The sequence below is a fragment of the Protomyctophum parallelum genome, assembly GCF_964188405.1.
Source record: "Protomyctophum parallelum genome assembly, chromosome: 10".
NCBI classification, from domain to species: domain Eukaryota; kingdom Metazoa; phylum Chordata; class Actinopteri; order Myctophiformes; family Myctophidae; genus Protomyctophum; species Protomyctophum parallelum.
Window position 1 is genome coordinate 26,112,211 of NC_139704.1, and position 13,388 is coordinate 26,125,598.

A 13,388-nucleotide genomic window follows, 5' to 3' on the forward strand; every position below is an offset into this window, starting at 1 on the left:
GCAGCCCTGGCCCCTGAGTGTGCGAGCGGGAGTGTATGCGTGGTCACGTCTAATTGGGTGGTTAGTGTGAAGGTCTCCACACCTCAAGCGGCAGGCCTTCACAGAAGACACAGGGAGGTGCACGGTGGGGGGAGCGTGAGGGGAGGGGGGGTTCAGCCAGGGTTGAGGGCCGCTTTCCGTGCCAGGCAGCCCCTCCGCTGCAGTCTGGCCCTAATGGAAACCACAGATCTCCTAATGGAAACCACGGCATGCATGCAGCTCATAGCGACCCCCCCCCCCCCAACGTAGCGCAGAGCGGGAGCCAACAGAATGGAACGCCTGTCGTTACGATATGAGCACATATGGTCTGATTCCTGTCACTGAGCTGACTGGGGTGCACGCTACACTGTACGGCCTGAGTCCCGTCACTGAGCTGACTTGGGTGTATATGCTACACTACACAGGACACTGTGTACAACAACTACCGCCCAACAGAATCCCTGTATCTCCATTATTCAACGTCTTTTTTTAAATCTCATTGTATGAGGGTGACAGTGGCTCAGGGGTAAAGTGGCCGCACTGGCCGGTAGAGAGGCCGGATGGGAACCATGAGGTTCCCAGTTCGATCCCAGGCTCCCCCAGAGTTAGCGTCGAAGTGTCCTTGAGCAAGACTCTGAACCTGTTAATTGCTCCCGATGAGCAGGTTGGTGCCTTTCCTCCACCGTGTGTGTGTGTGTGTGTGTGTGTGTGTGTGTGTGTGTGTGTGTGTGTGTGAAATCTATGCATAATTTATCATGTAAAGCGCTTTGGAGCGAAGATGTGTGCGTTGTGAGCTTGCAGGTCAGCTCGTCTATTTTCACCAGAACGATTTTGAAAGCCAAACTGTAAGTGCTTAAGTCTGTGGATTTGGTTTTAAAATATTGAACCAACAAGTATTAACAAGAGTTTTGTAACTAAATAATAATAATTTTTTCCCCTCAATTTCCTGAAAGGTTTTTTGGAACATACAAGGTTTCCAGCCGACAGCAACACGAGGACTCGGTATGGATCCAATAGAGCAAACTCTCACTTCCAAAGAGACCCTGAAGGGTTCTGGTTGACGACGCTGAGGCTTTGAGAGAGACATCTAAATCGTCAGGGTTCCATTTAAGAATCGCTTGTGGTGCGTCGTGACCTCATTGTTTGGGAGCGCCGCAATCAGTGGAATATTTCCTAATCTTTTAATCTCATTTCCATGACACAAACTTTTATCTTCCCCCCCCTCTCTCTCTCTCTCTGTCTGTCTCTCTCTCTCTCTTTGCTGACAACTAACAGTAAGTGAATGATAATGCCTTTTGAACCCCCGTAGGCAACAATAAACCCACATGACAAACGCGTTTTGTGTCCCGCGTCACGATCTCTGCGAGATACACACCAAACACAAGCATAGATAAATGATTATCGCCGCTGTCAGGACGGAAACCTTGTATGTCCAAAAACTGTAACTTTTTTTAGGAAATATAAATAAATAATAACCCAATGGATGCAATGTTGTTAGTACTTTTCAACAGTTAAATATTCATATAAACCCCATAGACAGCCACTTTCACTTTAAAAAATAGTGGTGGAAAGACCTAACAATGCTGTGGCACGTTTGCACGACTAAAGTAGGACACAGAAATTGAGATGGAGATGCGAGGTTTCTACCCGACCACGACTTTATGCAAAGAGCCCTGGTGCCAGTCTAAGCCCTGTACGTTTGGGTGGGTAGGTTCCTGATTGCTACCATATGCATGGAGCGTATGCCTTGGCCAGGGAGAGAGAGAGCCGAGGGGGATCCGGAGGGTGGGTGGAGGGGGAAGGTGGGGTCGATGTGTGCGAGAGAATCTAGTCCAAAGTTTTGACAAGGCCTTCTCTCAACACCCGCCTGGGAGTCCAGGCCTCGGGTCAGTGGCCAAACATAACATCTCATCAATCTTGTCTCAATGACAGGCAAACATCATCAAACAAAAGGCTGGTTTCTAATGCTCCGCTCCAGCCGCGCTCCACTCCCTATAACCCCCCCCACCACACACACACACACACACACACCCCCACACCCGCCCCTGAACATGAACTAGAGGAAGAGAGAGAGAGCACGCGAGCAATGGGGTGTCAGAAGAGAGAACGCACAGTGGGAAGAGAACAAAAGCAGAAGTACACCCTACCAGTGGTGGAAAAAGTACTTTTACTTAAAGTAAAAGTACAGTTTCCACCACTGCTCCCTACCCCGGACGAGCTCCGACTTGGAGTGCCTGTGTGCTGAATAGAACGTAACGTTTCAGCCATAAGAGGACGGGACAGTATACGATTAGGACACGTGGTACGACTGTGCATTATTGTGACATGACGACAACAACGCACACACACTACTAAAGCATTGTGTCTGAGAGGCCGAACCAGACACGTGCAGAACACAGCCTCTGTCGTCCACACACACACACACACACACACACACACACACACACACACACACACACACACACACACACACACACACACAAGACAGACAAGCAGGCAAAGCAAGGCCGAAAGCAATTTGAGGAGCCTCCAATGGGAGGTCGAGGCATCCAGCATTCACAGGGTGTGGGATCTGACTGAAGATCAGGGCCAGAGTCATGTCGAGCATTGATGATGCGGGCGGTCAGAGCAACAAGGCACACGGCGATGATGCAAATCTTAACTAGACAGCGAGAAAAAAATGCTTTTTTTTCCTCCTTAACCATAGAGGTCGTGATCAATGAAAACAAAGATTGCAGGCCAGATAAAAACATGCTCAAAATGATGCAGATAAGAGGAAAGGACAAAATAATGAATGCATAAATAAATGCATGCGGGACCAGCTCGAGAGCAGAACGAAACAAGAAAAGAGACCTTGAAAATAAATCGTGCAACGGTCATTGAGATTGATGATACTGTACTTTAAAAGACCACCAATAATAATGCACTTGCAAGATTTCCAAGTCTTTTCTATTTTCTTTTTGAAGGAGGCAGATAGTATGGTTTTCATGACCTTGTCTGTCATATATTAAGGAGGGTCTGGATGTGAATCACATTAAGCAAAGGGACAACGAACACCACATACGGTTAATGTAGCACCCTGTCTGACTGTGGGCTCATGGAAGCTTCCAGTTTGCAAAAATGAAATTAAAAGCGCAACACAGGATGTTTCAAGGGGGTAAGCGGAGGAAGAAAGAAAGAAAGAAAGAAAGAAAGAAAGAAAGAAAGAAAGAAAGAAAGAAAGAAAGAAAAGCACAGCACAGCACAGAGATGAATTATAGTAAGCACTGACTGGGGTGGAGAGAGAGCGAGAGAGCTTGAGAGAGAGAGAGAGAGAGAGATAGAGAGAGAGAGGAACATGGACATGTGTCATTATGGCCGAGGTCTCCAGTCTTACTGTGTGACTTATTATTATTGTTAAATGTATTATTACAATAATAATATTTTTACTGTTCTAAACAGTCACACATGTGAGTCACACAACCACACCTCTCGGATCCGGATATTGAACTTACTTTCTGCCTCGTGTCGAGTTATAACTCCCTCCGTATTTCTTCCGATTTAGGATGAGAGCGGCAATTTCTGGCACGTAGCGAGCAAACATGGCCTACATGCGTGGAACAGAAAAAAAACCAAAAAGAAAAACAAAATGCATGCAAAGAGAGAGAGAGAGAGGGTTCCACCGGCACACAGAGAAAGAAACACAGCAGAACCGGCCGGAAGGGGTTGGTGGGATACTTACTTTCTGCCATTAACCGCACTATAGGAACCACCATATTTCTTGCGGTTTCCTATTAACTCTATGATTTCGGGGACGTAGCTGGCAAACATGGCCTACAAGGAGAAGATAGGAGAGAAGAAGAAGAAGACTCTAAAGCGCAGTACATGCTCCTTCGTCCGTCGACGTCCGTTTCTCGGAACCCGTGCACACCCTCGGATGTCCCGACTCTCCCAACTAGGGTTCGGAAAGGCCTGTCCGAAACCGGGAAAGGTTTTTCCCCGACATCGGAAAGGAGTATGTATTGGCCTTAAGTCATCCTAGTATAAGACTACTTTGGCCTTCGGTGGTGTGGGGAAGCTGATGTTTAGGACCAGATTGCTTGTGAGATAAACAGATTATTAAACTGGGAAGAAGAATAAAAAATGATCTCTTATAGATTAGGAAAAAAACAATAGAGAGATAGAGATGTTCTTGAATAGCCAAAACATTAAAAAAGTATGTTTTATATTAATAGGTTGGTTTTGTAATAATAATAAAGTATTGAAAACAATACATGAGTAAATGTAATTGGTTTACTTTCCACCACTGACTGAGAGGTCTAATCAAGTGCATTGGTTCGTTGCTACAAACTTTTGTCACAGCTGGCAAAATGGAATAGTCTGTCGGTGATTGCACCTCGAAAGCTTCTCGACGGTGCAGACCTGTGCACCGGGGAGGGGGGATTGAAAAGAAGACCTATGTGCCATGTTTAGTCCAACAAACACAAGGTTGGTCTGGCAGGTTGATTTGAAGAGGCCAACACCTGATGTCCCATAGCTGCAAAATGCATTAAGACTCATTGTGCTGTTGGGACTGGAGAAATGAGCTGGATGCATTTTGCAAGACAGCAGAAACCAAATGTACAGTAATTAAAAAAATTAAGAAAAAAAACGTGAGGGGCTCTCTTATCATCGTAATGATGATGTAATGATGATGGTGTTTGACAAATGGTGTCAAAACAAACATTAAATTCTCTTTATTGTTAATGGGATTTAATGTTTGCGTTAGGGACAAGATGACGTACATTTTCCCTTCATTGTCAATGGTGTTTTTAAAACAAACATTGAACTAAAAACAAACATTAAACCTATATAGATCTACAAGCTCACAATGCATTGCGATGCATTGTTGTAAGCTTGTGCAGATCTATTGACCGTATGGTTGCAGAAGTATCTATAAGTGTCGATTTAAAATCAGATTAATATAGCAAAACAAATACATTCAGGGGTGGAGGACATATGAATAAATGACCTGAATTGTGAGGGTTACATGCGAAAGCTGTAGGGGGACAATTAGCCATGCCCTACAACCCCAGATATAATAATGTGCGCTGATGGCGTAAGTTTGATGCGAGACCCGTCTTCATACATCCTGGGACCATTAACTCTGTGACGAGCTGCTGTACTGTACTGTACTGTACTGTACTGTACTGTACTGTACTGTACTGTACTGTACTGTACTGTACTGTACTGTACTGTACTGTACTGTACTGTACTGTACTGTACTGTACTGTACTGTACATGTGCAACTTATGCAGCCATCATGTTACTGTCTACTTACTGAATACACAATATCCTTCACTACATGCTACTAATTCATTTTTTATCAATGTATATAGAACTCGATAATTGATCAAATAATCCAGAAAATGTAGTGAAGCTCACAACACGTTCTGAGATTATATCAGGCTGAGCTATTTTCAAATAAGAGTAAATACACCAATAAATAAAAACTAGACTAAAATGTTAGGAAGGGACTAGTGGCGAAGAGATCCAGTAGAACTCAGTCATTTTATGCTTTTACACTCAGCCATCAGGCATTAGGACGCCAATCACAGCCCGACAGAAATTACATTTTGTTGACCAAAATCTTATGGCTTTTAGTCCAACTATAGCTAGACTACGTAAAAGTAAAACATTTCAGATGACTGAAATATGACTGAAACTAAATGGGATTTTATTGAAAAGAACATGACTAAAACTAAATAGAACATTTCTGTCAAGATTAACACTGGCGCGCGCGTGCATGTTTGTATGTGTGGGTGCACAGCCCTGACAGGTCACTAGAGCCAACTGAGGTGAAAATGGGGATGATGATGATGATGATGATGCTGATGCTGTGGTTGCTATGGAAACAGTCTGGTGGGCCTAAGCATGGTCTCTCTGCCGCTGTGTTTGTTGGAATTTTGGGAGGAGTCACATGAAGGGGGGTCGGAGGTTGGTTGGGGGGGGGAGAGTACATGTTACTGAGACCGTAAGTGACACTCTTACGGCGACACTCTTACATAAGTGACACTCTTACGGCAAACTCTTACATAAGTGACACTAAGTGACACATTCTGTACAAACCGTTTCCCCCCCCCCCCCCCCCCCCCCCCCAACGGTGGGTCGGTCCACAAGAGGTCCAAACGGTCTGTATGTAAATCCAAGAGCGTAGTTACAAATGGACCTGTTACGGGTCCATTTGGTTCCACTTGAAGCACCACCAGTTGCATCCACAGACCCCTGTGGACCCCTGTGGAGGCCCCGTTCTTCTTTTTTATATAATAATAATTATTTTTGTTTCATCTCTGAGAGCCCTCTAGCGGCAGTGATGTCAGACTTAATAGTTCCCAAACCTTTTTGAGCTTGAGACCCAATGTAGTGAAATTAAAATAGAGATTTGTCTTTTCTTATTTTTATGGAATTCCTTTGCGAAATGTTTGAAATGTCTTTGTTGTTAAAAGAGCGAGCGTGACCCACTGATTGGGAAACAGTGTGCTATAGTCTCTGTGTCACACACAGACAGAGGGGAGGGGGGACGAGGGGACAAAGGAGCACATAGTAATAATTACACAGTAGGATGCTCTATACTAGTCGTGGTTCTCAAACCTTTATACTTCAAGGACCTTAAATAATTTTATTTTCTATCAATTACTCGCCCGGTGAAGCCTTGAATTCATGGAGATTTTCCTTTTTGTTTTCGTGGCATTCCTGTCCCAATAATTCAATAATTGATGACTCTGCAACATTTTAACTATATAAGACAATAATATGAACTCTGCTGTGGTAGGAGACCAACATTTTAACTAGAGAAGACAATAATATGAACTCCAAAACAACTCTCACAGTGTGATCAATGATGAGCCGATGATACTGATGATTAAGGTAACTTTTAAATAAGGGTTTTGCTCTTGTTAAGATTGGTCTCCTATTAACTTAACAATTAGTTAATTCATAATTAATACTTCATTATTGGCTCAGGAATACGTGAAAAATGAATTCAAGGCTTCATAGGGTGAGGAACTGAGAGAAAAATAATTTTGGGTGAAGTATTCCTTTAACTCTGACAATATACAAATGGGACCAAAAATGGATCCCAACGGGTCCATTTTGGACCCATTTACTGTATATACAGTCAGAGTTACAGACCTCTCAAGGAACCAGTCCCCAGACCAGTGTTGTTTTCGTCGACTAATACTATGACGAAAAACGTCCGTCGACTACCTTATTTCACTGACAAAAACGACATGAAAACTAAATAAAAACTAAGCTATGATGACTAAAACTATGAGTAAATATACTGACAATATACGAACAGTTCGTCAACAAGTAAAAACTAGACTAATATGTTAGGAAGGGACTAGTGGACAAAAGATCCAGTATAAGTCATTTTACACTTGGTTGCATGCTGAAAATAAATCTACAAGCTCACACGTTGTGAGTCACAGCAAGTGTAAAATCAGTCATTACGATGGCATCAACGCCCACCAAAATACATTTTAGTCGACTAAATCACCTGTAGATTTAGTCGACTAAAATCTTATGACATTTAGTCGACTAAAACTAGACTAACACTAAAACATTCCGGCTGACTAAAATGTGACTAAAACTAAATGAAAACTATTCAAGAGACTATGACTAAAACTAAAACAGAAATTTGCTGCCAAAAACAACACCGGCCCAGAGCCCACTTTGAGAACCACTGCTCTAGACTATTACATTATTACAGCAGGCAGCAACATATTTACTACATTTCAGAATAAAATAATACTATCACATAATTTACCACATTTCAGAATAAAAGTACCACGATAATGTCTTATAATCGTCGATGTGGGGCGGAAACCTTGTCATGTCCAAAACGGTAAATTTTCAGGAGATTAAAAGATAAATAAATAAATAACCAGTTTTTCCAAAGGATTAATTATTAAGTTGCAAGCTCGGCAGATCAGCTTTTTATGCGACTTTTTTTGTGACGCTGTAGTTAAGTAATATCTAAAGTTATTTACGATAAAACAAAACGTTAAAAGATTAGAAGATAAAGAGGTTTCTGGCCGAACAGTGACGATTTGTTGGTATATATGGATGGGGACAGGCAGGTCGCGGAGGGAAGGTTGGGGGGGTGACCTGTGGGATGGGAGGGTATACAGGGCAAAAAAAATCTTCTTTTTTTTATAAGATTTTTTTTAATTCATTTTTTTTTACCAGACCACCGAGGATGAAGAAGACCATGAAGAGACGTCCCAGGGTGGTCTTTGCGTAGACGTCCCCGTAGCCCACCGTGGACATGGTGACCATCAGCAGGTAAACACACTCCCAGTACGACAGGGACTGGGAGTTCTGGAAGTTTTCCCACGGGTCCCCCGAGTTCTCCACCTGGAAGAGATGGACCACATGATGACAGGGGGAAGCAGTGTTGATTTCCTCGACTAAAACTATGATGAAAAATGTTCGTCGACTACCTTTTTTTTCACTGACGAAAACTAAATGGAAACTAAATGAAGACTAAACTATGATGACTAAAAATATGACTATATATTGACAATTTCGTTAACAAAGGGACTAGTGGACAAGAGATCCAGTATAAGTCATTTTACACTAGGTTGCATGCTCAAAATAGCAGATCACAATACAAGCTCACAATGAGATTGTAGATCAGCTATTTTCAGTAAGTGTAAAATCTGTCATTTAAGGGCTTTGATTGATTGATTGAAATATTTATTAACAGTTTGTAGAATTTACAGTACATTTTAAGCACAAACTCAATACAAAGACTGTCAACTGTGAGTGGACGACCCAATTAAGCATTACACTTGTTTACAACAGGGTCCACATTGTTCAATTCATCAAAACATTTAAAGACATACAAACATTTAGAGACATACAAATAGACATTTCTATGTAGCTAAAGAACAGAACAGTAATTCATCATAATGGGAAGCAAAAAAGGGAAAAGATACAATATACAGTGAGGGAAAATGGGGTGGGGGGGTGGGGGGGATTCAGATTTTACAGAGGCCAGTTTCGAATTGCAGCAATCCGTAGGGCATCAAGGCCCTCCAAAATACATTTTAGTCGACTAAATCAACTGTAGATTTAGTCGACTAAAATCTTATGATATTTAGTCGACTAAAACTAGACTAACGCTAAAACATTCCAGATGACTAAAATGTGACTAAAACTAAATGAAAGCTATTCAAAAGACTATGACTAAAACAAAAATGTGCTGCCAAAATCAACACTGCAGGGCAGTGAGAGAGAGTGAGCTGCCGCTGTGGGATGTCCATGGAAATATACTCAATTTAACCAATTAGTGAAAAAAGAAAAGAAAAGGAAAGAATCAATTTCAATAATATATTTGGGGGATTCCGTTTTGGGGAATTGTTTCCATTAATATGTCATCAACAAGTACAAAACACTCTTGACCCTATTTTCCGTCAGTACGGCTTACCCTAAACTTCCTTGCCTTTTATTGCTATTACAACTACGTAGCTGATAAGGGATAAGGCACTGGTGAAAATAGGGCCCTGTGTGTGCAAAGGAGAAAGAGGAAAAAGGAAAACGGCAGCAGTCAATGACACCTTTTAAATCCAGGGAAATATTTACACTTACTTCCCAATTGTGGTCTTTTTTCAGGGCAATTTTTGAAGGAAATTTGATTTAGAAAAAATTAAAAATATTTGAATTTGTTCATGTTCATTCGTTGATGTGAGAGAGAGAAAAAATAAAACCATATGCTTCTCGGTTATTGGATTAATGGAGAAGCATGTGAAGGAAAGAGTAAAGTAATTGATAGTTGCAGCCCTAGATACTACAGCAGTCAGAAGCAGCCTCTGATGTCCACATGTTTTCCATTCCTCAGCACGGCGTTGCATACGTAGCCAATACACCTACAGCCCTGTTTGATTGAATCCAGCTACAAGTAGTAGCACTCATGCTTTCAATCCTGATAGGAAAGTTGGTTGTTACGCCGAGCTTAGACTACCATCTAGTGGTAATGTAGTGGAACTGCTTTTTTAGAAATTACAAACAAAAAAAACGTTTGTGAGCTTGTAGATCGGCAGTTTTTGGGCACACCCGGAAGAATGAGGATACTGGGTCGTTCAAGTCGGGAGATGGAGGTGATTCACTGTATATATATATATATATTTGTTTTTAATGTGGAGGAGCCTGGTCTATCCAACTGTCTGGTAACTCTGAAATATTACACTGTTTGCCCTGTGAAGGGCAAGTCACTGTGTGACATATAATATAAATATTTTCCTACTTGACTATTTTATGTCATGGAATGGAAGCCTTTTTGCCTCCCTGCCAAGCAGGGAGGCACCATTTTTAGAGTCTTTGGTATGACCCCGGCCGGGGATCGAACCCCAACCTCCCAGTCTCAGGGCAAACACTCTACAAATTATGAAGTAGTTCCAAACCTATAATGTGAGATATTGAATGTACTATGTGGAAAAAAAGGAATGAATTAAAGCTATGCTAATGAGAACTATTAAATCCTCAGCTTCAGATGATTTATTTTCTGTCAAGTCAGGCTGTCATCCGTCACCTCAACTCAAATTGAGTTTGCCGCCTTATGCTTAATTTATGCCCCGTTGCATGGCGCTTCCACATGCCAAAAATAGCAGATCTACGACCTCACAGTGCGTCATATCCGCAACGGGCTTCAGGCATTTGGCATTGATAAATTAGTCTCTCTCTCTCTCTCTCTCTCTCTGTAATCAAAAGCAGAACTGCAGCAATGGGAATAAAACAGGTGAATGAAATCAAGTTTTATTTATATACTGTACATGCAGGCCTGAACATGTCATTACGCAGCACGTTTTCGTTCAGGAAGTAATTAAAATTGGCGTTTATGGATTGTTTCATCATCTATTGTTAGGTATGACCACAGATATGATCATGAAAAAAATAATAATAAACAAATCACGTACAGTATGTTTGACTTCTTTGAAATGACACAACTTCATAAATCCTCAAATCCCCAAAATGCATATAAAACTATCAGTAACTACTTGGAATGAGGGATGTTAAGGTTGGCAAATCAGGTTAGAGCATTATTCAAGCTGGTCGGCAAGGTGCAGAGAGCGGTCTGACTCATGAGCTTTTTTTGGATGATTAAATTATTTTTGTTTTGTTGCTGCGACAGTTAATTAGTAGCCTAGTGTTTCAAATAATCCCTTTCGTTTGAAGTATCTTAGAAATGTGGGATCTTTGCACGCAAAACGATTCCATACAGATTATTTGCATTGTAAAACGATATGATATGATACAAAGTTATTGTTGCTGTTTACATTTCGATATTCTTGAAATTAAATTTCAAATTTCAAAGCAGTTACTATATCGTTACACATCTACTAATTCTGTGTTATCTTGTGAAAAATGGGAACAATTTCCACCCATTTACCACCCGTCTTAAAAGAGTAACCGGGATGAAATGCTAACGTTAGACAATCCGATGTCTGTGTGCTTTTGCACTGCCCCAGTTCAGCTATTTTACTGCCTTAAGAATTGCATTGAGTCTGACCCCATTTTACTGCTGTGCAAACGCAGTGCTACAGATAGCCACAGATATCTGCTGTTCCAACGGTGGGTCAATTGGCCTATAATCCGGACACTGAACGAGACAAATAGCGCTTAAGCCAAAGTTCTGTGTAATAAAAGCTTTCCTTACGAACGACCTCTCACACCTCAGTGAATAAACCACTAAAGTGTTAAGTGGAAGTTAAACTCTGCTCGCCGTTATGGCACCTGTTACAGTCTGTGACGTCAAGTGATCGACCACAGTATTTAACATCTAAGAATTGAGCTAAACTAGAATAAAACATCATTACGTCATGGCTCGACATTAACCTCAATAACAGTTAGTGTGTGCGCGCGAGTCATGAATGAGCTCTGCCGCTGTTGTGTATTGGTTCTCGCGTTCATGATTTATGGCCCAGTGCCGGTCAAGCTGGGGCTTGGGTCACGACGTGAGATGGAATGACGCAAGGTGCTGCGTTCAGGGCAAAACCCTGATAATCTGAATCCTGGAGTGTGTGATGCAGGTTGTGTCCACTTACCAAATGTATGAATCCAGCAGCTGTCAGCCATGTGCTTATGAAGATGGAACACAGGTTCACCAGCTTGATGGAATTGCTGTGCACAACAGGAACAATAACATTAACATAAGAGACAGAACGACATTGGACAAATGACATTGTCAACTTCCGATGAGTGCTGTCACCCTTTAGACTCCCAAACCCAGACTTACTCGAGTTGATTTATTTGTTTTATGAGATGAGATTACTTTACTTTGTCCCGCGGGGTGAAATTTGTCTTGGGCAAAGTGCACTAGTACATTTTGCCCAAGACAAATTTCCCCCGTGGGACAATAAAGTATAACTTATCAGCCGATTTTGATAACTTTTAAGACATACATGGTTTTCCGCTGACACTCTGTGATACGACACGTTTGTATCACATGACCAGAAGAAAACCACGTACGCTCTTTCTCAGGGCTGATGGGTAATTGAGTCCCAATGCAATCCTATGGGGAATCATGGCAGCGTCAGGGTGGCTCTGTTGTTCTTCCTTGTTTATGATCGCGATGGACATTATTTTTGGACATTTATTTTAAGGTGGACTTTCGTGAAATGGAGGTACGTTCACGATCTGGTGATTCTTCAAAGGTTAGTTAAAAACTGCCGCAGTGAAGCGATGATTATTATTGAAAATGTGTGTTAAAAGCCTGCCATTATAATTGACGCATTTTGAGCTTGTAGATCTGCTCCTTTTGCGGTTTTTGAATTTGAATCCTGACGATATATCTAAACTACAATAGACACAGTAATTACTAGACAGATGAATCTCAAACATACAGTATAGGGCAAAGTGGCCCTCAGCATTCCTTGAGGGGGTTTAATACAAATTAGCAACTTCCTCCTGGGGGATCCTGACTCCCAAGGCGTTCCCAGGCCAGTGTGGAGATGTAATCCCCCTGGTCCTTGGTCTGCCCCGGGGTCTTAACTCCCAGTGGGACGTGCAACATCCATCCATCCACATAATACTGTACACAGTGTGTATATCCTGTATGTATGATATACTGTACCTCGTTTTCAGGATATTCAAAAACTGTAGGATTTCGGAGAACTGTATCAACCTCAACGCTCTCAGGAACCTTAAACCTGTGAGGGGAGAGATAGAGACAAAGAGACAGAGAGAGACAAAGAGACAGAGAGAGACAGAGAGATTATGTAAATTGACATTAATGCAGAAAGGGAAGACGAAGCACATGGTGTTAATCGAGGCGTATTCCCACATCTCTTTGCAGTGACAGCGGAAAGCAGAGGCATAGATAATAAGAAAAGTGACAGATGAAAGGAGAG

At 41.9% G+C, this 13,388-nt stretch overlaps 1 protein-coding gene across 11 annotated transcripts in view; it reads right to left on the reverse strand.

Moving 5' to 3' along the window:
* The window catches only part of kcnma1a (potassium large conductance calcium-activated channel, subfamily M, alpha member 1a), a 263,823-nt gene that overhangs the window by 75,993 nt on the left and 174,442 nt on the right, over positions 1–13,388 (reverse strand). For all 11 annotated transcript variants that reach the window (XM_083775288.1, XM_083775287.1, XM_083775296.1 and 8 more), the window contains exons 6-9: positions 13,112–13,187; positions 12,084–12,159; positions 8,224–8,394; positions 3,740–3,831 (exon numbers count right to left, since the gene is read on the reverse strand). In XM_083775288.1, coding sequence (XP_083631414.1) covers positions 3,740–3,831; positions 8,224–8,394; positions 12,084–12,159; positions 13,112–13,187 — 415 coding nt within the window. The remainder of the gene's footprint in view (positions 1–3,739; positions 3,832–8,223; positions 8,395–12,083; positions 12,160–13,111; positions 13,188–13,388) is intronic.